Here is a 23,771-nt window from a genome sequence, read left to right as displayed (position 1 = left end):
ATATATATAAATATATATATATATATATATATATATATATATGTATATATATATATATATACACATATATATGAATAATGGCGTTAACTAAGCCCACAAAAAGTGACACAGGGTGCTCTTGTTTTTGGAAACACTGGAACAAATGTCTGTATGTGTTTTAATGACTCGTGATCTGCAATGATATCTCTGTGTTGTCCTTGTATTATATTTTTATACTAATATGGACCTATGTGTCTGAAATAAAGTTGAGTATCTTTGGAAACCACCTGCAGGCCCAAACACAGCAGAAGTAACCCACTTCATTGAACCACACGTGGCGGATCTCTAGTATCTTTTTAGCAGCTTAGTGTTATAACGTGGAGGCAAACTCCAGGAGCTTCAAGGTGTCAGCTTGAATTTTTCACTGCACCACTTTCTGCTTCCCTGTCGAGCTTACTGTAGCTTCATCCCCACTGATCCTCCGAGCACTGACAACCAGCTCAGGATCAACCTCTGCAACAGCTGATCTGATGGAGTGTGCTCTCAACTGACCTCTCCCTCCAGGGTGTCAAGTGTGGCCGGTGAAAGTCAACGCCTGGCTGCAGCATAACAGGTGATTTGAAAACATGGGGACAGCATCTGTTATCTGTAGAGAATAATGTAAGGCAAATCAGCTTACTTACTCAGCAAAACTCTTGCATTTCATAATTTCCATATTTAAAAAGTTTTCTTAAAATAAATAGTTGGACATTTTGGGAAATATGCTCTTGCTGTAAGTTAGCGCCGAAGATTGATACCAATGTCAAGTTTGTATGACAAGTATGGCCGTTAGCTAGCAGCCGGTTACCTTAGCTTAGCATACGTTGCGAAACAGGGCAACAGCTAGCCTGTCTTTGTCCACAAATTTTTGAAAAAATAAATCCTACCAACACTTGTTAACCTCGGTTTAATCCGTCCAAAACAAATAAGTGTAAAAACGAAATGTTATGGTAATTTTTCGTGGCTAACAGTAGCTGCCATTAGACGTAACGCGACGATAGGACCCGCCCACTCTCCCTCTGATTGGTGATTAGGTTAGGCAAGAGGAGTATGATTGGTTATTGTAAGGGTAGAATGTCAGGGTAAGTCAATCAGAAGCAGAGTAAGTTAGAGTAGGGCGGGTCATGCCTTTGATAGATAGATAGATAGATAGATAGATAGATAGATAGATAGATAGATTATGCTGTTCCACCACTAAATGGCACATAAAAATGTCCACAAATGAGGACAACAGCATTGGTGTAGCAAACCTAAAACATAATGTCCTCATATGAGGATGCAGGGTCACAAGAGGATATTCCACCCTGGATATAAATATATAGATAGCAATCTGCACAAGGGGTGATCAATACCACAAAATTTGTATTTGGTTTCAATCTAACACCAGGTAATACAGGGCCAGAACCAATGATATCAATACCTATACAATACTTTTTATTATTAAAAGTGGCTTATGGACTTTCATGGAGGGTCAGTGAGTCATCATTTACGAGTTAAATAATCAGTCTGCTAAAGTTACAAGTTATAGCTAATGATGACCAATTACAGTTTGAAAATGTATGATTAACCAAAGCTTAAGATCTGATTTGACTAAAATTGTAATTTTACTACAATATACCTGGATATCCCTTGCCCGAGCCTCTCTGAACAGACAATGCATCTGTGTCTGTGTTGGGGGTCTGGATACTGAGGCATTGTCCTTCTTCCTTCTTTTCAGTTGCAGGTCTCCTTTTTGTACTTTTTTCCTCTATCATTAAGCCACTGCAATTATGTGTCAGATTAAACTAGTCAGGGTGCACACCACAGTGTTCTGCATATGCTGTTTGAATGCAGACAACACAAAAGCAATGAAGAAGCAAACAGTGCATGCACTAGATATATTCACCAAAACAGAACATTGTTTGCACATACAGTTTTACTCTTGAAATACACATAGGTACAACGTAGAAGAGAGAAACTTATCCCTTTCCTGTATCAGTCCCATTGACGCTAGGAATGATCTTCACATTGCAAATGTAGTATTTATAGTATCAGTATTTTGGTATCAATCCGCCCCTAATCGCACTGCTTCTGGCCAAGAAATAGTCCTCCTTTATTCACATAAACAGTAAAACCAAAGTAACGTTTTTACATTTTTTTTTGAGAGCTTGGTGAGCTTTAGAGTTTCTGGAATACAGATTTTGTCATCTAGGGCAGAAGTAGCTTTATGTTAAACCTAGTTATAATCCAAAATGGGTGGTTGGTGTCTATAATTTCCTCCTCAGCTGATATGTCTTCTGAGCACTGAACATCCTGCTCTGCTGCTGGGATCTGGGGTTTTTGCTGTTTCTTGAAGTAAGGAAAATGGTCAAAAATGAGAAGATGCAAGTCCTACTGTCTCACACAAAGGATATGTTAAAATGTTTATTTAGAAAGGCTTAAAATTAACATACACTTAAAAAAATCTTAATATGATACATCTTCATCTTCTAACCGCTTCATCCTTTTGAGGGTCGCGGGGGGGCTGGAGCCTATCCTAGCTGACATCGGGCGAGAGGCAGGGTACACCCTGGACAGGTCCCCAGACTATCGCAGGGCTGACACATAGAGACAGACAACCATTCACGCTCACATTCACACCTACGGACAATTTAGAGTTATCAATTAACCTGCATGTCTTTGGACTGTGGGAGGAAGCTGGAGTGCCCGGAGAAAACCCACGCTGACACGGGGAGAACATGCAAACTCCGCACAGAAGGGCTCCCACACCCGGGATCGAACCGGGAACCCTCTTGCTGTGAGGCGACAGTGCTAACCCCCGCACCACCGTGTCATTCTAATATAATACAGTTAAGTCTCTAATAAATAAATAGAAACAAGTCCTTATGAAGAACAGAAACAACATATCTATCTAAATTTGATCACTTAGCCCTCTTACTGTTCGCAATTCCCCCTTTTTAAAGAAGATATGAGATATGCTCACACCCCCATGTACATTACATCCTATGGTTACATCAGTAAACAGCTCAGGATGTCCTTTTCATAGCAAATTAGGACTCAAAGATGTTTAAACTAAAGGTACTGAATACTGAGGGTGAGCAGCAGCAGGCTTTCGTGCTGCTTTATACTCAGGTGGTGATTTTAAATAAGGCCCGCAGACTCCCATTACATGATCTCTGTGGTGTTATCAGATCAAGGTTAGGCATCACTCATCTCTGAGTACCCTATTATTAAAGGGTTACCACGGCAACTGTGGGCCGTCAAGCATCCGTTGCTTCACTCGTGCAAAGGTGTGGAGTGTTTGAAAGCCCATGTTGCGGCAGTGGTGGAGCTTTGATCAGTCGCAGCTGACGTGAATTAGAGGACAGGAGGTGATGGGTATAATTAAAGGTTAGAATGGAATATTAATATCAGATAAGAATTATTACCTTGGATGCCTCCACAAAACTAGTTACAGTTTTCATCCACGTTTGTTCAGACTCCTATGTAGTCATGATGATTGACAATGCTTCAAATAGGGATGATGGGAACTGTATGAGATGTAACAAATCATCTATGCATTGAGGTTGCAAAGACCAAAATTTGTAAAAAGGTGGAGTCCTGTTATGAATTTGTTAATGCAGTAAGGGAACTCTAAAACCCATATCCCCCTTCTATTCGTGCTCCACTTTTATTAGTTTTTATTCCCACTTTTTACTCATGAGTGCACATGTGGTCAAACAGGTATGTTTGTCTGTACACATATATACATTTATTTATTTATCATTATTATTGGGGTCTCATTTCCTTTCTTTTTCCTCCGAAGTTTGAATCTCAGGTACATCTTGAACACTTAACCGTACTTGTCTTAAACCTGGATAGACAAACTACTATGTACTATGTGAGCTATGTAAAAATTGTATTGATTGTATAGAATGCTTAAGTTGAAATAAAAAATGAGTTGGAAAAAAAGTCATCACTCCATTATCTTATCTCTGACATCTGTGTGAAAGTTTGTCATTATTAGCATATGAATTCTTCAGTTATGGCCACGGTGTCCTTGACCTTTGACCACAAAATTCCTATTAGTTCATGCTTGAGTCCAAGTGGATGTTTGTGCCAAATTTCAGGAAATTACCTCAAGGCCTTCTTGAGATATCGCATTCATAGAAATGCGGTGGATGCAAGGTCAAATTGACCTTTGACCATCAACATCAAATCAGCTCATTGAGTACAAGTGGACGTTTGTGCCAAATTTAAAGAAATTCCCTCAATGCATTCTTGAAATATCGCATTCACAAGAATTGGACAGACAACCCATAAAACATAACACCTCTGGCCTAGTCTGTTGCCGGCACAGAGGTATAAAAACACTTTCAGGTGAGTGCATTTCCTTTTAAAATATCCTGGTTGCTTTATCAAATCATAAACAGAACGACACATGCTGCATAACCGTGTGAATAAGAAGACTGCAGTAAAAGAGAGCATGTGATTGATTCATACATTTATTCATTATCATGTACAAATTGTATTCCGGTGGTACAAAGCTGTTGTAAGACTCCAGTGCTCACCCTCCTGTTGTCTTTATTGCAGTAAAAAAAGGAAATACCAGCATGATCAAGAGTCAAGAGGTACTTTGGCAAATATAAATTATGTGTTAAGAAGGCAAGCAGACATCTCGAGCAGTGTGATGTGAGGGGAGAGAACGACGCAAAAGTATCAATGAGTGGCTTCTGTCAGCACTCATTAAAAAAAAAAAAGAATAAAAATCCATAAAATATTTTATTTTAAACAACACACACTTAAAACAAGTGGACAGAGGAAGAGTCTCGGTTGTCTTCCTTTCTTCATCGTTACACCAGCTGCAAGGTACAGACTCACAGTGTGTGGATATTGCAGTTCTCTGAGTGTGCTTGTAAGTGTATGTAGACAAACTGTATTTTACATATGTATGGTGTGTGAGCTCACGTCTGCGTGTGTAGATTCCTTTTTGTATCTGTGAACTGTAACCCCGTTCCTACCACTGACTCAAGCGAATAAAACAGGTGGAGCGGGGGGAGGGGGGACAACACGATAACATTTGGCAAAAACCCATCATGGTAGCAGAGATGAGGACGTGGGTGAGCGATGAGTCAATGTGACACAGCCTGCAAATATTTCTCCATATGTCCTTGTCTTTGTTCAGCTTTCAGGGTGAGACACCGAATCTCTGTGCTCGTAAACCATACCCCAGACTGTACACAGAAGGGGGTGGGGGGGCATGGAGGAGACAGAGCAAGCAAGCCAGTAACAGAACAAAAGACAGAGAGAGCAAAAGAGGGAAGTATAGTGGAGGAGTTTGGTGACTGGGTCATAGGAGAGAGTGGCTTGTGGCTGCAGTGTCTGATAGTCTCTCGATGACGGGGTGAGCGGTTGGAGACTGGGAGGGTTGGGCTGGAGAGGTTAGGCAGAGTAAAGGTGGGCGGTGAGCTTGAGGGGTGAAGGAGGACAGAGGGGAAACTGGACTTCACTCCTCCCTTGTTGTCTTGTTTCAGAGGTATTGTTGTAAAAAGTGCAGCAGCATTATCTCGTAGTGCTCTCCAGACTCAGGGCAGCGAATACTGTGTCGCTCGTTGGGGTATACCTGGGAAATTAAAACAGGGAAACCACATTACAGACTGATGTGTACTACATGTATGTATCCTGTAACCACTGCATTGGTAAAACATCCTAGCATGGACAAATTTCATATGGCAATGTCATTAAGATGTGTTTGTGGGTGGAGTGAAGCTTGTGATGCTAACCTGAAGCTGGTAGGGCTTCCCAGCACGGATTATCTGTGACACAAGGAAGTTGGTGTGGAAAAAGTGCACATTCTCATCTAGAAATCCATGGAGAATCAGCAAACGGTTGGGCCTGGAATGACAAGGATTACATGAGGTGTTTTCAGACTGGAGAGACTTTTTCCATAGTCTTAAGAACCCCCCTTTTATTAACCCTTTTTACACGAGATCTAATGATTGGGCCTTAACAAAGACCTCAGACCTTTAGATAGCATGCCGGAGGTCCAGAAGCAGAAGAGGCGTGACATGTAACACAACAGCACTACCCTCTAGTGTATAACGTACATGTTGGCTAGCGCTTTCCAAATGGTAACAATGGCATAACATTGCAATACCAATCATGGGCCGTCCCTGCTTTATAGCGGCTGACCTGAACCTCTGCTCGGATGGTAAGGAGTTCCCGGTCAACCTTTTCCCCCGCAATCTGCAGACATATTTGGTTGCTGTTCTTCTTTGAGTTAGCTGCTAACTGCTTCTAGCTGCGATTTAAATCTCCTGGCGCACACAACCTCATGAAAACGTCACGTTTGTCTACACGATGTCTACACAGACATCGTTTCAGCCCTGTTACTACCTCCGCTGTTGGTTTTAAGGTGACTCAACTCTGTCCCCCATCATGCTGTCATACCCTTAACACAGAAGGGCAAGGCGGAATAAAGGTGCAAGATTCCTACCTCCAAGAGGCAGTGTAAAAGGGGCTTTTGTGTCCGCACCACAAGAACTAGGAATGATTGTACTTCTTAAAACGCAGTTTGAGGGACTTTTTAGCACCTTCTTCAGAGTAACTTCTCTCCCAGAACAAGAGGATCCTTAAATGACCTAAAGTGTTTGTTGTTTGGTTGATCACATGAGCTGCTGCGGCACTGGCAACCACCATTTTTAAATACCAGGCAGCTGTGTAAACAACACAAACAACAGCTTATTGTTTCTATTGGGGGTGTGAATGCTAACAGAAAAAAAGCCCATGAAGGTATATGGTTGTCGGGGGAGCTCCCCAGTGAGCAGGTTCCCTCAGGGGGTCACCAGAACTGTTTGGTCTGAACACACGTACAGTTACAATATGATGGGCTCCCATACAATAGTAAGACATACAGTGCATTAACACTTTGCCAAACAGTGAAAGACTCCACATTCCTTGATGATTTTAAACGGGAAAATCCCTCATGCAAACATAGAATTTACAGAAAGCTGAAATGCTGCAGCTGCAGGGCGTCAGAGACTCTTCAGTTTGAGAGCAGTGCTCCAACATGCAGTTGGGCCCTCAGGGCTTTTTAGTCCCTGAAAACTGGCTTACTGTCACTTAACCTGTCACTTCGAATCTAATTTCACCTTTCCAGATTTTAATAACTGTTGTTATAAAAAGAGTGAAGAGATCTGATTTAGCAATGGAAGGAGCACATCACCAACATGTACACACCTGAAAGTACATTTTAAAAAAAATAGCAGCCACACATTTTCCTGAAGCAAACTTTAAGTGCAAAAGATTCAAAGTTCATTTTAGGTCAAAGATGAGAATGATTCCCAAGAAAAATATATGATGAAAGAACGGAATCCCCAGGTGGAAAACAGAATGAACCAAACTGTTAATTACGTGACAAAGTCTATAAGTATATAAAGCCTGACTCAACAGGAAACAGGAAGTGCCCTGCAGTCATAATGAAACATGTACAAATATCTATGCAATTACACAGGACATGCAGTATGGTTAAATTGATTGCAATAATAATGACATATTTAGAAGTTTCAAGCACTAAAATAAAAAAAGTGTCTGCATAAGGGTGTATACTGACTCGCTGGGCAGCTTGTCCACATGCAGTGCCACAGAGCCTTCCTCGTAGCCCTGCTGGTTGTTCTCAGGCACATCCATGTAGCGCTCTGTGTAGCCTGTGTCATAGGCCATCCACACAGTCACAGGAGCACCTGCTATAGCCAGCTGGCAGAGACACAATCAGATAGGAAAGAATGTAAAATAAATAAAACGGTATCTTTACTGTTGAAAAGTGTCATTTTGCACAGAGAGCAACCCAAACATATGGTACAGGAGGGAGGTAGTGACTGTTTTATAATATGGAATATTCTGATGTTGCAGCTCAGTTACGTTTGGCAAAAAAAGCACTGGTACAAAAATAAACTTTCAACCCCTAAGCGCAGGGATGTGTCTGCAGATGTCCTCACTGAAAAGGTTACTAGCCAACACATTGTACAACACTGACACCATGTGGATATAAGCTGCAACTACATCACAAGTTCAGCTTTGAGACATCAGACTTCAGAAAATAAGCACTAACTTATTTCTTAATTCCTTCTCTACGGCAGAGAATGCTCACTGATAGAGTGTGTGGTTTAAAGATTTAAAAAAGGGTCGAAGGACTAAAAAGCCTCCTAACCTTGAAGACATTGGGTCGCTGGATGAGGCCCATGAGAGAGAGGAAACCGCCATAGGACCAGCCATGAATGGCAACACGGCTCAGGTCCACAAAGTTAAACTTCTCCGCCACATACTGCAGCCCCTCCACCTGATCCTCAATCTCCACCTGACCCTGAAGAGACGAGGACAAATAAGAGTGTTATTTAACCTGACAATTCAATTCTACACCTGAATTCATTTTATTATCTGACTCTTATTTTACCATTTTGTTTTTCAGTGCTCCTTCAAATTCAAGGCCCCTCTGACAGGAACCCCTCCCATCAATGACGACCACAGCGTAGCCCAGAGAGGCCAGCGTGTTCAGACGGAGGTACTTCATCCCCTTGAAGGAGTTGTTCACCAGCTGCACCTGAGTACACATACACAAAATATTATCCTCATTTGTTTTTTAATTTACACAAAACAATTTCAAAGGAACATTTTGTGAACACAAACATATGACAGACCCAGACAAAACTGTATACATCCACTGACCTGTGGGCCTCCATACACGAAGAGCACAGTCGGGTGTTTCCTGCCAGGCTGCAGGTTGTGGGGCTTGTACACCATGCCATAAAGCTGGAAGCCCGACTTCCCTGGAAAGTCAAAAATCTCAGGTGGATTGTAATCTCCCGGGCAACCTGGAAGACATATTAACACATACAGTCATTAGCTTTACATGTTCTAAAACTATCAGAGGTTGTGGGTCAACTCCAAACACTAATGCACACACACAAATTGTATTTGAGCTCAATGGATTGTATTTAGTGAATGAAAACAATGCTTGACTGATCTAGCAATAGATTGCATCACATTTTCTTATGGAAAGTTCATGATACTCTATAACCAACACTGTAATATGTCATCTTTCAGCACTGGGGCACAGGTGAATTTTTCCTTTACAGCAGACATTTTAATTCTGAAACTCTTCTGCTTTCCTGTAGTTTAGCCACACTCTTCTATAGCACCATTCTTCTGCTTCCACAATAGGGTGTTTACTATAAATTTGATAGCACCATCATGCACAGTGACTCTGGGGGTGGGGGCCCTGTGTTAGGGTGGCAGTAATTTCGTTTAGCCAAACTTACCTCTACAGAACTGTATGTGTCAGCCCTAGAGAAAGGTCTGGCAGCACACATTATCATTCTGCTATAGGGGGAAATAATGCTCTGGCTTGTTGACATACTAAGCCCAGGACGCAGCAACGCTGCCTTGCAAATTAGTGTTAGATGTGAACTTGTTTTGGTCAACATTTGCATATGGAGAGGTGAGCACTGTCATTAAATGTCTCTGCAAAAGGACATGCCATTAAAACCAGATGTATGTCGACTGTGATTCAACTTTTACTGATAAAAAAGATGAACATAATTTGATAATCGGTGCTCTTTGTGTGAAGCCTGACTATAAGCTCAGTGGACCCGTTAAAACCACTGATGGTGGGGCGTTGGTAGTGTAGTGGATAGTGCCGGCGCCCCATGTATAGAGGTGATGCCTCGCTGCAGCGGTCACGAGTTCGACTCCGGCTTGCAACCCTTCGCTGCATGTCGTCCCCCCACTCTCTCTCTCTCCCATTTCACACACTATCCTGTCCATTAAAGGCAAAACGCCCAAAAATAATCGTAAAAAACAAAAAACAAAAAAAAAACACTGATGGTTTAATATAGGAATGCTCCGAAATGAAAATGTGTGGCCGAAGCCAAATAAAATTAAACGCTTGGCCGAATACCAAGGACCGAATACCAAATGCCATTGTTTAGTTTTTCATTAGTTTTTGCAGATGAACCCCCTCCAGATTAGTGTTGTCACGGTAGCAAAATTGGGACCCACGGTACGATACCAGTGAAAATATCATGGTTCTGAGTAGTATCAGGATACCACAGCAAAAATGAGGCAGATGTGCCTTTTGTCATTTATAAAAAGATAAATCACTTTTCTAAAATACATCAATGATATTTCAATGGAATAAATTACTTACTGACTTATTCATACTTCAAAAACAGCATCATTAAGTGATGAACATAGCGGGGATTGAAATAAAATAAATAAATGAAATAAAAATCAACCAGCCACCCTCATCTCCTGACAAGTAAAGAACAGTCCCTAAAGTGCGGTGAGGTTTGTGGACCGTTACCTGCCACAAAGAGAGAAATGTGAACGGCTCGTTTCTCCTCTGACACGTCACATACCTGTGTGCCGCCACGGCTCGGCTGTCCAGGTACTTTTTGGCAGTCATGACACCAAGAAGAGGAAATTATTGGACCTGGAGCCGGGCTTCTCCGTCACCAGTAAGCCGTTATCTTGCGCCGCGGAGCACATGGCTGCCGTATTTGACAGGAATACATTCCTGTCTGTGTCTGTGACCCCCGTTCAACCCACAACTGGCAGGATTTGCCTTTCGTTTCTGCTGCTGGTTGAAATCTGTACTCGCACAGTGTGCTCCTGAATGATTTCTTTTGCTCGCACAAAACTATTTTTAGTGGCAAATGCGAGTAAAATGCTCGCACCGTAGAGCTCAGTGGAAAACAGATCACTGTAGCATATATAAACAAATCTAACCTACAAGTAAAAATAAATTATTAATAACTTTCACTGTTCAAAGATACTCAGTAGCTCAGGTAATACCTGAAATGTCACTGGATACAAACCACTGCAGCGGCATGTTGAGTGCCAGGTGGCTAGCGCGCACCGTTATTGGACGGCGCATGGACACTCACCCTCTTGTGATTGGACATTGAACTTATCCCACAGTAGTGGTACCTGAGGTACCGTAGTACTACGGTAGGCTACTCCAACATTATGGTATCATATGTACGGTGGTGTTTTAGTACCGCGGTCTACCGTTGGTACCAGTATACCCTGCAACACTACTCTAGTTCAGTATTACATTCTTTGCAAACCACTTTTCTTCTATCACTCTCCAACACATTGAAATATCACCACACTGCTGACATTTTGCTCCATCCGTCACCGCACGCTGTTTGATTGCGTCATCAAAACACGCCGCTATTATTCGGCCTTGCTTTTCACTTATTCCACTGAATACTGAATGTGTGGTTTTTTGCAATATTCAGCCGAATATATTCGGTTACCGAATATTCGGTGCATCCCTAGTTTAATAGCTGTAATAATACATAATTTAAAAGCGGAACATTATTATTATTACAATATCAGAGAGGCTCGTGTGAAGTGGAATGGATCTGTATTGGCCGTATCAGAAAACGGATCAACATCTAACATGAGTCTTAGGAGACAGGTTGAGGTTGCTGTTGTCACTTCCCGTAGCAAAAGAGATTTTCAAAACAGTGTCATGCAGTGAGCAGAAGGGAGGGAAAAGGCTTATAGTCACCATCTACATCTGGTGAGTCAGACTAAGATGGAAGTTGCTCTGTGACCCATACACTTCCACCAAGGCAGAAACACTCATAAACAATGCAGTAACTAACCCTAACCTTCTCACTTCTGGTACTTTTAATGAATCATAAACGTTAATCACCCCTGACACAAATCGCTCATGATGTCGAAAATGTTTGAGCACCACATTATCTGATTGTGGTTGGGACTGTCTGGAGGACGCTGCTGTGGATCGAACTGGTTGTCCTTGATTTAATCAAAGCCAGACCTCAACTTTCCCCCACAGACTCAGCTCTATTGATTGTTCCAAAAATAAAACCACAGACAGTTGGGCAACCTTCAAACTTGGCCGGTCTGCTCTCTAAGAAAACCCAATTACGTCAATACAAACTTTGCATATTTTGCAATCAGGAAGCTACTGTACACATTCTGTTTACCTGGCGACTCCATCATGCTGGCCCAGAACTCAGGTACCATGTGTAGCGGGTCACCTTCTGAGTTGGTCAGTTTGTAGACGTGAACACACGGAGGCGTACTCACGTTACTGTAGTGGCTGACAAAAAAGTCAAAGTTCTGCAGAGTGAAAGAGAGGACAGAGATGTAAAACATTAGGTAGACAGGGAAACTCTGTAGCAGACAAGAAAGGAACGGAGAGGCTGAGGGAGGAGGGGATACAATTGCAATGCTACACCATATGCTACAAGGATCTGTGTTGAGAAGCCTAACATGAGCTACTGCCGGTGTAAAATACGCCTGACAGCCAAAGAACATTTATCCCATATACTGCAGACTATCAAAACAATCCCTGTGACAGCTTTCCTAGGGTTTCAAAGAGGCTTTAACTTCCATTGTTCTTAAGCAGGTAAAGCGGCCTCTCTGATCTGCCAGAAACTATTCCAAATCTTCCATTTGCTGCACTCACACTACAATCTGCACCGTCTGTGTTACTCCAGTAGCTTGTCAGTCTTTGGACGAGTGAGTAATCAAATGAATGGTTTTACCTGACTAACAGAGCAGCTATGAGAGAAGCCAGGCTTGGTTAGTCTGACCACATCTCCAGGTGAGTCATAGCTGACTACGTAGAGGTGGTGCTCCAGAGGAGTGTCTCTGGTGCCCTGGAAGTACACCAACTTTGACACCTCGTTCACCCAGATCTAGCAAAGAAGAGAAGTGAAAGAAAAATGAAAAGGCAATAATAGTGAGGCCAAGGGACGATACAAAGAGGTACTATTATATATTACTTATATTTTGACATTGAACATTTACAAACTCTGCAGTTCAGCACACTGGATTTAAATAAAATTTTAAAGGTTGCAAGAGGTTTAATTTGTGTCCTTCAGTTATTAAGATATATTTTTAGTTATTTTTTATGCTATTGTGATAGTGAGAAAGATGTGAAAGAGGGCAGAGAGAGGGGAAGAGCTGTAGCAAAGGGCCCTAAGCCCGACCAGAACCCAGGCTGCTGTGCTAAGGACTCGGCCTTAATGGTATACTCTCTACCAGGTAAGCTACCAGGCTGCTCCAAATTGTCTTTTGGTTTTAACAGAGTTTGAGATTAATGCAGGACCAACATGATGTCAATATAATCTGTGTTTGTTGAGATTAAAAACAATTAATAAAATCAAAATCAGAGTCAGCTTTGGTGGCCAAGTAATGCTTGATTTATGCTTGATGCATCCCCAAGGGTCTCAAGTGTCTGCATAGCCAAAGGGATGTCACACCATCACACACAGTCCTATGAGGGTGTCCTGTGCAGCAGGTTTTCGCCTGCCTGTGCAAATCAGACATTTTCTAATGCCGCAGATGCAGATGGGTGAAGAACAATGCTGTAGGCACGAGTTTTCCATACTCTGCACCGCACAGTTTGGGAGAGTATCGGTTTGCTATGAGAAGGAACTGCAAGGCTTATATAGAATAAAAACTCTTTGAAAACAGATGTAAAAAACATTGCTGGCTCATATCATTTTACTTCTTATGCTTTTTTGCAGCAGAGACGTGTACAGCTGTCGACATAAAATCAAAAGGCGCCAAGTTAACAGCATTATTCTTACAAGACATTATGATCGGAGAGATTTAAATATATCTTCAACATGTGTTCTTGTTTTAAAAAAAAAAGGGAATTACTGGATTACTGGATAACGAAAAGCCTAATCCAAACTGGATGAGTGATGTAACAATTATAGGACTTTTTTTATACATAGTCCCCTAATTTTTGGAGAATGCGGCCGCACAATGATTCTGAGCATCCGAACATCTGATGTAGATGTTAATGCCCTCAAATTACAGCTGAGAGTCAGGACTGTATTCTCAGAATTCTTGTCGCTGGAGTAAAGTCAACAGAATAAAATATGCGTAACTGTCTGAATAATTTCTGAATGCACTCTAGGTGAGAATCTACATATCCAGCACTGACAGACTTTGTCTAACCTTGGAGCCATGTCTTGCCAGCACTTCCCATTCTCCACTGGTCAATGTAACCTCCTCCTTGACTGCACATTTGAAGTCTCCTGCAGAAAACAGATAACACAATCCACATGCTCCTTGACATACTGAACTCTCTGACGTACACCGAGATTATTTGATAGGATGCTTTTAAATAAAGGCAGGAGCATCTCCTCGTCTCTCACCCTCTATGTGTTGGTAGTCCTCCGTCCAGTGGTAGCAGCCCGGTTGTAACAGAGATGTGATTTTATACAGATGGCTGTAACCTGTTTTAGACTCATTTACCCAAATGAATGTAAACTCATCTTCTGTCGTTTGAATAAAGGGATAGAATATATCATGAACCTGCGGAAAGAGAAGATCAGTCAGTCACTGAATCTTTACAGCATCCCCAACCATAACAATGTGTTATGGACAAGGCAAACATTAGTTTTGAGGTGGACAAATAGTGGACCATGTAGAGAGACATACATTAATCCAGACGTCGGTGGTTTCTTCATAGATTACATATGGCTGTGTGTTACTGGGCACAGCCTCCAGACTCTCCTGCCTCTGAGCTGGGTCATCTGTGACAGGGATGAAGAGAGCCGGAGGCAGCAGGACCAGCTGTAATTTCCTCTGACTGCGGTCCAGGAGCACTGCCCAGCCACTAGGGGGGGACAGAGCAGACAAAACTCAACAGATTGCTTTAAACAGAAAAAACAGTTGAATATGGAAACAACTGCTCTGCTTATATGCAAAGTAACATAAATGTTTTGGCAATTTACATTACAATTGTTTAAATAGTGAAGAGAATATTATCTGTGTCCACATGTATCCCAATTCTTGTCACAATTTTAGTCCCATTATCAAGCTGTATACCTTTTGGTGGTGATTTATTTTAACATCATAGACTAAGTTTACATGCACAAAATATTATTTTTTTGTCCTTTATTCTGAAAAAAGACAATATTCCTACTGAGCTATTTACACGGCTAATGAAAATGACTATACAGCTGGAGCCGCTTGTGCCACTTTGCTTCTTTATGTCAAAATAGGATTTCTTTTTCTAACTTTTCCACGTGTAGCAGACATGTTCATCTCTGCGAACACAGCCTCCCTCTTTCATTCCTTCAACCACCTTCTTGAAAAGGTTGGCATTGTAATAAGTGCACCCTTTCACACATGCACTGCAAACCTGAAATTATCTTCATAGTACCCAGAGGAGCTGTATGTGAATCCACAAATGTCCAAATCAGTTGAATCCGACATTAAACAAACTTTATCCTGCCAGCTCCCTAGTACAAAGTCCGTGTAATGTCTGATTGAGCTCATGTGTGAATAGAGCAGGTCACTGTCTGGAGAAGTGACAGCGAGCGAAGGGCGCATTGATGACTTTCCTATCATGCAGCTTGTGTGAAACTGAAGAAAACAAACAACCAAGGGTGAAGAATAAAGTATCTTTACACAAAGACGGCAACAGAAATCTCTGACTGGAGACATGGCGAGATTCAGGAACTTCTGTCGGTGAGGGCCGAAGCTGAATTTGACAGACAAATTCAAGGAACGGCAAGAAACTGTTGTTTATGACTAAATTACAAACCGGCTATGTGACCGTGGTGTAATTGACGTCATGGTCCAGGCGCCACCCCTCGCCTAAACCAAACAGAGGATTTCCAGTAGGTGAGAACGCTTCTGACACAGACAATCTCCTGTTGTGTGCTCCATGATTCTTCTTCTTCATATGGGAAATCAGCTACTGTTTAAAAGCAGGTGTGTTTCTCCGTCCAACCAGAAATGTGGGCTTTTATTTTGGGCATGCATCAGCTTGTGGGTTTGTGTACAACGCATCCATGATAACGCACAGAGCAGACCATCAACAGGCAGGAGGTCGTGTGTGACAAACTGCAGTAATACCCTCAATGTGCCATATACATGTCCAAATGTCCTAACTGGAAAATGTTACATTTGGAATAAGGCCTAATTCAGAAAATGTCCTGTTAACAAGATGTTATGTTGGAATACTGTCATATTCAGAATGATAGTGGATTATTAGTGTGCGTGTAAATGCAGTGACCGAGTCAACAGAGTCACAGTTTTGACAGCAACACTCACTATTTGCCGTCACTCGTCCATCCTACTCTGGCGATGTATTCTGTCCCGGGAAACAAGGAGGTGAAGGGGACGACCAGTTCTTTATCTTGCGTGCTCACGATCTGTTAAGTACAACCATAAACACACATTAGGAATGCCTAATTATTATTTTGGAGGAGAGGAAAAAAAGACAAAGAAAGGTAGTAAAACACTTAAACACTCACTCTTCCTTGAGGGTCTGTCTTGATCTCTGCCAGCTTGAGCGTAGCCTGGGGATTTTTGCTACCTAGAGATGACGAAATAAGGAAAATGTGACATGACAGAAAAAGACAATAAACCGGTTCACTGATCCAAGCCTGTGTGTGTGTGTGTGTGTGTGTGTGTGTGTATGTGCGGTGTAAAGAAAGCACCGACCTGTTCGGGGATATCTGTATGCGTCTGCTTTCCGCTCTTCCAGTGCTGGAGATGGAACATGAATAATTTCTACCTCCGTCTCATCCACCTCTTCATACAGCAGGTACACTGTTTTACCTCCATTAGCATCTGACATAGGAGAAAGAAAAGCATTCATTTGAGGCAAGTGTGTAAAGAAAATAGCATCTGCAAACTCAAAATTAACTAATCCTACAGATGAGGGTAAAATTCTAGGATTTTTTTTTTTTTTTGCCATTTTGCCTTTAATGGACAGGACAGGTAAGCTTGAAGGGGGGAGAGACATGCAGCAAAGGGCCACAGGCTGGATTCGAACCCGGGCCGCTGCAGCAACAGCCTTGTACATGGGGCGCCTGCTCTACCACTAAGCCACCGACACCCCAAAATTCTAGGATTTTAACAATTTTTTCATAATTAAAAAAAAACATTTTTCAGCTAGAAGGCATCACACAAATACCTTCCACTGCTGAGGGACTCCACCAGTAGCCAGTGAAACGGTCAAACTCCTCTTGGATGACAAACGTTGCTACACCTGCAGACTTGGGGTCCTCCTTGACATTATCCACACCTGGAAAAAAAATTAATTAGGAAATCTCATCCATGTCGCGATATGAGAGGATGATGAGAACCCACATGAAAATTTAAACAGCACTTTATTGTCTTCAGACCTTTGTGGCAGTAAGTGAGTCTCCTCTCCTCGCCAGTCTTAATGTGAGCTATCCACAAGTCGTTATTGTTGATGAAGGCTATGAAGTCGGGGTCCCCTGGGCAGATCTTGGGGTCCATGCGGGTCCCTGAGCACTGGGTCTTGATCTCCACAGGCTTTACAGGAGCAGACTGCTAAAACCAACACACACAATTTTAGTCAATGGCAAAGAGAAGAGCGACTCTGTGATGCAAGTACACAGGAGAGACCTGTTTGACGCAAGTATTGTCTTTAAGGTCTAGAGTGTAGAATTAAGTGGGAAACTACTTTTAATTAGGTCAATTCCTGTAGTGGTGTTTCTCTGTTTTCAGCCACCCTTTGTGAATTTAACTCTCTGATAGGGAGGTTAATTCTGATGCGCCACCTCTAAATATTACGCTGTATTCGATTCAGAGTTAAATGTGGAAACAGACAACTTTTCAGCTTCCGCTCTCCTAGCATTTCCTAGCATAAGTTGCAGAACTGAAACTTCTCCCATGTTGCCTTGTGTGTAAGAGAATTACAGTGGCTGACACAGAAACATGAACAGCCCTACTGAGCCTGTGCTTGACTTGAGCTCTCTGAGTTACTGTAGAACAACATGGTAAACTCTGTGGAAGAGGACCCACTCCGTGTGTGGATTTAAAAAGCTCATTATTTTTAGGTGATTATAAACTAATAAAGACACAGTTATGAATATTACATACCATTTATGCCAATAGATGCCCCTAAATGCTACACAATGGAAAATCAACAGCACACACGGATGATCACTTTTATTGCCATTATGTCATTGGTTCCCTATAAGCCTCACTTTTACTGTGCAATTCTGTCGACTGCCGGAAAATGAAGGCTTGATTTACAATACAAAGGAAGTGCATCAGCCATTGCGCAGCCAAAAAAGGAAGAGGGTGGTGCTTTTGGCTTCCTTGCTAGCCATTGGTGGCTATCCCCAGTTACCGAAAAAAGTGTCACTGTAAGTTCTTTGCAGTTCCTCTCCCCAGAAGTAGAAATAGCGAAGCAGGGTCAACAGTACCACTTGAAAAAGCTAGGAGAGGGGAAACTGAAAAGTTGTCTGCGTCCACATTAAACTCTGAATCAAACAGAGTGTAATATTTAGAGGTGGCACATCAGAATTCACCCTCCCTGCTGGAGAGAGAATTTACAAAAGGGTGGACGAAATCAGAGAAACACCTTCACAGGACTAGGGCTAATATGAAGTACTTAATCAAAGGCACAAACGTGAAGGTACACACATATTTGAAGATGGACTCAAAACAATCTCGATCAGAATTCCTGATTCAAACCAACTGCGTAACAGCGGACCGCTCACAACACTAACAGTAACAAACAGAAAAATAACATAACGCTACACGGACTATAGATTGCCGAAACATATTTAGAGAGACGAGAGAGATGCTTCGTCATGTCTTTCTTAGAGTCAGGGTTTATAGCAGAGCTTTAATTTATATCCAAGGTCAATGCACAAAGATCAACTAGTAAGATCTTGACCAACAGAAAAAAGTCATATGGTCTATTGGTCACATTTCTTCCCATAACACCTGTTACACTGCACAGTGAGCATGATGCCAAAATTATTGAAAATTACAATTGCTGTTGGGTGCTTAAGATAGGACACAAATTGGTATTTTCAAAGTACCAGTCCCAGAACACACACCACACAGCTGCACTGTTCGATTTTGTGCTTGCAGACTTTTACCATGCTCTGAAATACACCTGTCCCGAGCGTGTAAGAATTCCAAACTGAAAAAGAAAACAGCAGTGTACTCACGATGAAGCCATTGCTGCCACCGTCCTGACAGTAGAAGAGGCTATTGCTGGCCTGAAAGAGGAACAGGCCTGTCTGGGCATGATAGTCATAAGAGGTGATACCAAATGCTCCGAGACGTTTACGCTCTCTCAGCAACTCCTCCTCTCGAGAGTAGGCGCCCTGGTGCGGTGTAGCCTGAGAGAACCAACAGGAAATCAGACGCATAACATTACAATAAACATGTTTTTTTCTTAAGTACAAGTTTGCTAGGTATGTACATTTAAGTGTGTGGATATATACTGTGAAATATATCTGACAGAACTACATTAAACTGACCCTTCCCCCCCAGATCAAATAACCGGACAATGGAAGTACAGTGCAAGCATTCCTCTCACAGTTTTTACTATGGCTGCTTAATCTTTCGAGATTCAGAACATATCTCAGGTCCTTAAAAAAAGCCATGGTGCCACACCTCCAGGAACTCCTTATCTCAAAGTTACACTTGCTTTAAAGTAAAGCTACAGTCAAATTATTACATGAAACTCGGGTCAAATCTCTCATTCCAGCTTCTTAAATATGAATATTATCTGGTCTCTACTCCTCTATGACAGTAAACTGAGTATCTTCAGGTTGTGGATGAAACAAGACATTTGAGGACGTCATGTTGAGCTTTGGGAAACATTGGTCAACATTTTTCGCCACGTTCTGACATTTTATAGATCAAACAACTAATCGATTAATTGAGAAAATAATTGACAAATTAATCGTAAATAAAAATAATTGTTAGTTGCAGCCGTTGTTGTGAGAAACATCACACTGTGCTGTTTGGTACTAGCACTGCATAAACGTGATGAGAGGGGGGAATTTACCTGGAAGTGATCCAGCATCTGTTTCCATGACAACACTAAGAGGGCCTCTTTCCGGATCTTCTTGGGGATTTCTGAGTAGAGTAACGAGTTCTCTCTGCTACCATAAGGCATTCCTGATAAGCACATAGGAAAGAAACAAAGGCAATTTCAACAACAAATAAAAAAGCTGTGCTCACTGGAGGAGGAGAAATTTGACACAGTGACTGTTAATATCATGAGGCAATAATATTCTGCTGCCTAGAGCAAGAAAACATGACTGAGTTCTTGTGAAAGAAGCACAGAGGAGTAGCATACAGAATATACATATCATAAGCTGATGCAGGAGATCTGCGCCCCATCATCAAGCATCACTCAGCTCACCGAGGTAGTACAACCGGTGGGAGTGGGGTCCGTTCTCATCCTTCTTCTGCACAAACTGGAAGTCATGGGGAGCCTTGTTGGCAATCATGCCCGAGTACTTCCTGCTACAGTGGATGATGTCGCGGAGGCCCTCCCAAGAGTGTTTCTCCACAAAGAACTGAGACGGGACATCCTCCATCTCCACCACCTCCGTGCTGTCCGAAAGGCCGTCCACAGCCGTCATGCTCACCGTCACACAGCTGGACGTCGGCATAAGAAAGAAATGGTAAGTGGTGCAGAAATGGTTAAATTCTTTATTCATCCATCTTCACATGCATCAAAGCAGTTAAATGAGCAATTAACATTATGAACCATGAGCACTATACTGTACCTTTTACAGATACCCTCTTTATTGTCACAAAGTTTTACCTTCTTGACTCTATGCATTCACCGGTCAACACACCTCACTCCGATTCTGTAACCTATGAGCAAAGTACAGTACTAAGGTCATTCAACATTCCAAAAAAGAAAATAAACAGCAGCTAGGTTTGATTTTTTTTTTTTGTCTGTGCCAGTCTCCTTGACTGATAAAAATACATGCTGCACAAAATAGTTTTTTCTATCTTCATTGCAATGTCAACTTGCATGATTGACACATCACAAAAGACTGCGATACTGCACTACGTGATAATGGGATTTAGTTGAGAGACAGTATGAGTTAGAAAACTGCACTTTAAAATGCCACAGTCATACTTTATTACTGGTGAGTTTTGTCTTCAGTTCAATGTTCAACCTGTTCAATGAAAAAATGTTTCAATTTCAGTGTACTGAAAGCAACAGAAAGGCAGGACTGAGTACTTTAATATCTGTTTACGCATCGCAAGTAATGTCGTTACTGCAATACTCAACTGTGGTGTCGCATTTTTTCCTCATATTGTCCAACAGTGTTTCTACAACGACATCAGTCTTTACACTACAACACAATGTGCTCAAAGGAGAGGAGAGAAAACAAAATCATTCATAAAGATTTTAAAGTATATTGACTCTGAAACATGCCACCAATCAGAGTGAAAATTAGTAGGGATGCATGATATTGGATATTTTGCCAATATCCAACATGCTGATACGTAACATCTCATTTTACCATTAACCAATAGTGATATATCCACTTTTTTCCCCCACCTAATTTTAGTGATCATCAAGTCTCTTCTGTAGTAGAATTAACTTAATATTATGCATACATACTCTTACTGTGATGGCCCACCAGCAGATGGAGACATGAAATACAATACATTTCAATATATGTAATATTCACTCATTGTGCAAAATAAGAAAACGCACACTGGCCAATTCTGATTGTCCATTTTAAAGCTGATATTGGCCGATGACATGCCGTTATTATCGTGCATCCCTAAAAATTAGCCAAAGTATCATAATTCCTGTTAAAGGAGCAGTGTGTAAGATTTTGGCGGATTTAGCGACATCTAGTGGTTAGAATTGCAGAATGCAACCAGCTAAAACTTCTCCCGGTTAGAAATCCTTCAGTGTTCATCGTACAGGAGGTTTGAACAGTAAACCAAATTATCCGTAGAGGTCTCTTCCTCTCAAAAAATGGACCTGGAGATTTAAACTGGTAAAAATGGAAAATAAAGCAGTTCCACGTAAAAAAAAATGTTTAACCGACACACTCATTGCGGAGGGGCTGCTAAATAGGGTGGCTGCCACCAAAAAGCAAACAGCCCTACCTTGAGTCATTGTTTGATTTGTCCGTTCTGGACTATTGTAGAAACATGGCAAGCAACACAGTGATCTCTGTAGACAAAGACCCGCTCCCTATGTGGATATAAACAGCTCATTCTAGGGTGACGAAAATGCAATTGTAATTTTCGAGTGATTATACACTAAGAAAACATACATATTACATTATATTCCATTCTGCCATTATATCCCCATAAATCCCACACACTGGAACTTTAAATCTGTCATGTGTTGGACAGATATGTCTCAGGGAAAATACTACACATTCCTTCCTTTATCCTTCTGTGTTGGGTCAGGGATTAGTATGACGCAAACAGCAGTGGGAAAAAGCATATACACTAAATAACTGAAGTGCCTTTCTTAAGTCAGCATTAGGCTGGCACTGATACTGTAGTAAAGCAGCTTTAATCTGTGTTCATGAACAACTGAGCTCACAACAGATACACAAACAAGCATAAAACCTCAGCTTGAGTCAATTCAACAATAACCAGTGTCACAGGTTTGATGTCACCTGGTATCTACTGGAAATATCTGTGTGATAATGGACTGATGGGTGATTTATGAATGTGGATTAACCAAAATGTAGTGTTAGATCTGTGTATTGGTGTGGCTGTACAAGAAGAGGAGTGTCTATACTGCTAACAGTAGTAGTATTCAGCTGAAACACTCCCCTGAACATTAAACTTTAACTTAACGTGGCCTCGGTGTTATTGTGTAAAATGTGTTAAAATGGAAAGAATTACACTGCAGCTTATAATGTTATACACGAAGAGGTCCTGTTTGACTCGGCAGGTTCCTCAATAGTCTATAGCAATGTGGTTTTAAGAGGGAAGAAGTCTGGTGTAATAATAAAACACCGGTACCGTTAATGTGAACAGTTAGCTAGCCTACAATAGATCTTTGTTCTCGGATTTCAACTACTCAGTCACACCGGGGAAAAACACCGGCAAATTCATCTGTGTTAACATTTCATACGGTATCGTTACTAACGTCAGTTACATTTGGCAGTGAATGACGAACACTTAAGCTGTTAGAAAATGACAGTTAACGAGCTGTGTCTATGTTAAAAAATCTTACTTAGCTACATTTTGACATGACAGATCTCTTCTGTCATTTTCGCTCTGATGCTAACTGCCGTTAGCTAGCTACCTAGCTTGAAGCTAGCGAGCCGCTAACTAGCGGTTACTGGTTTTCTGAAAAAAACAGACGCTCAGTCGACCGTCCCTAACAAACAAGCTGGAATTAAGAAGAACACTTACCAATCTGGCCACTGTTTCTTTAACCAGGTTTGAGATTTTATCAGCTTGGTGGCAATAAACAGATTGTGCAACTGCTAAAGGTTGTATCCATGGCCCAGAGCGGCCACACACAAAATGTTAATGTAGCTGGCGTTCAGATCGGAATGAGGAGGAACCTTAGCGCTGGTGGAGGTGACACACCGGAGCGTTTTCAGGGTCGCACTGCCGCTCTAAGGCGTCGTCAGTGACGGTCAGTGCTGCGCGGTATGTGGCAGGACGGTCCAGATATTCCTGTTTTACACTAGTTTTATAGTTTCATTTTTATACCCTTGTACTGTACATTAACTTGAGCCTGTCTGGCAAATGTTAGATATGTAAAGCTCCACCCAAATTAACCATTACGCCATTCAAACAGTTGAAATGGTACCAATTAATCACCAAAAATCATAACGTTAACAGTATTTTCCCATTAAACCAATGCTTATAACCCACTGGTGTGCATCTGTCCTCATTTTTACATGCTCTCCATTTAGGAAAATTATTTCATTAATTGTTCTTGATGTCACACAGCAGATTGAAACAAAAGTATTTCTATATTGTGTGTTCTT

The 23,771-nt window shown here is 41.6% G+C and overlaps 1 protein-coding gene across 3 annotated transcripts; it reads right to left on the bottom strand.

Annotated features, from left to right (window-relative positions):
- Window positions 1–4,465: 4,465 nt before the first annotated feature.
- On the bottom strand, window positions 4,466–23,339 carry LOC126382674 (dipeptidyl peptidase 9-like). Of its 3 annotated transcripts, none has more exons than XM_050032682.1 (21): window positions 23,185–23,339; window positions 20,559–20,649; window positions 20,189–20,427; window positions 19,829–19,941; window positions 18,981–19,154; window positions 17,172–17,343; window positions 16,961–17,071; window positions 16,486–16,614; window positions 16,296–16,357; window positions 16,093–16,193; window positions 14,470–14,647; window positions 14,184–14,343; window positions 13,984–14,063; window positions 12,558–12,710; window positions 11,994–12,129; window positions 8,701–8,846; window positions 8,429–8,575; window positions 8,186–8,338; window positions 7,589–7,731; window positions 5,760–5,871; window positions 4,466–5,599 (listed from the first exon to the last, which is right to left on the bottom strand). In XM_050032682.1, exons 2-21 carry the CDS (start codon window positions 20,612–20,614, stop codon window positions 5,507–5,509), a joined length of 2,658 nt encoding a protein of 885 aa, XP_049888639.1. In that variant the 5' UTR covers window positions 20,615–20,649; window positions 23,185–23,339; the 3' UTR covers window positions 4,466–5,506. The 3 variants fall into 3 exon arrangements, with proteins under 3 accessions (XP_049888639.1, XP_049888640.1, XP_049888641.1); XM_050032683.1 differs by having other exon boundaries at window positions 17,172–17,340; XM_050032684.1 differs by having other exon boundaries at window positions 20,597–20,649; window positions 23,185–23,296.
- Window positions 23,340–23,771: the final 432 nt, after the last annotated feature.

This window comes from Epinephelus moara, chromosome 21, assembly GCF_006386435.1.
Source record: "Epinephelus moara isolate mb chromosome 21, YSFRI_EMoa_1.0, whole genome shotgun sequence".
NCBI classification, from domain to species: Eukaryota; Metazoa; Chordata; class Actinopteri; order Perciformes; family Serranidae; genus Epinephelus; species Epinephelus moara.
This window is presented reverse-complemented; position numbering and strand designations above follow the sequence as displayed.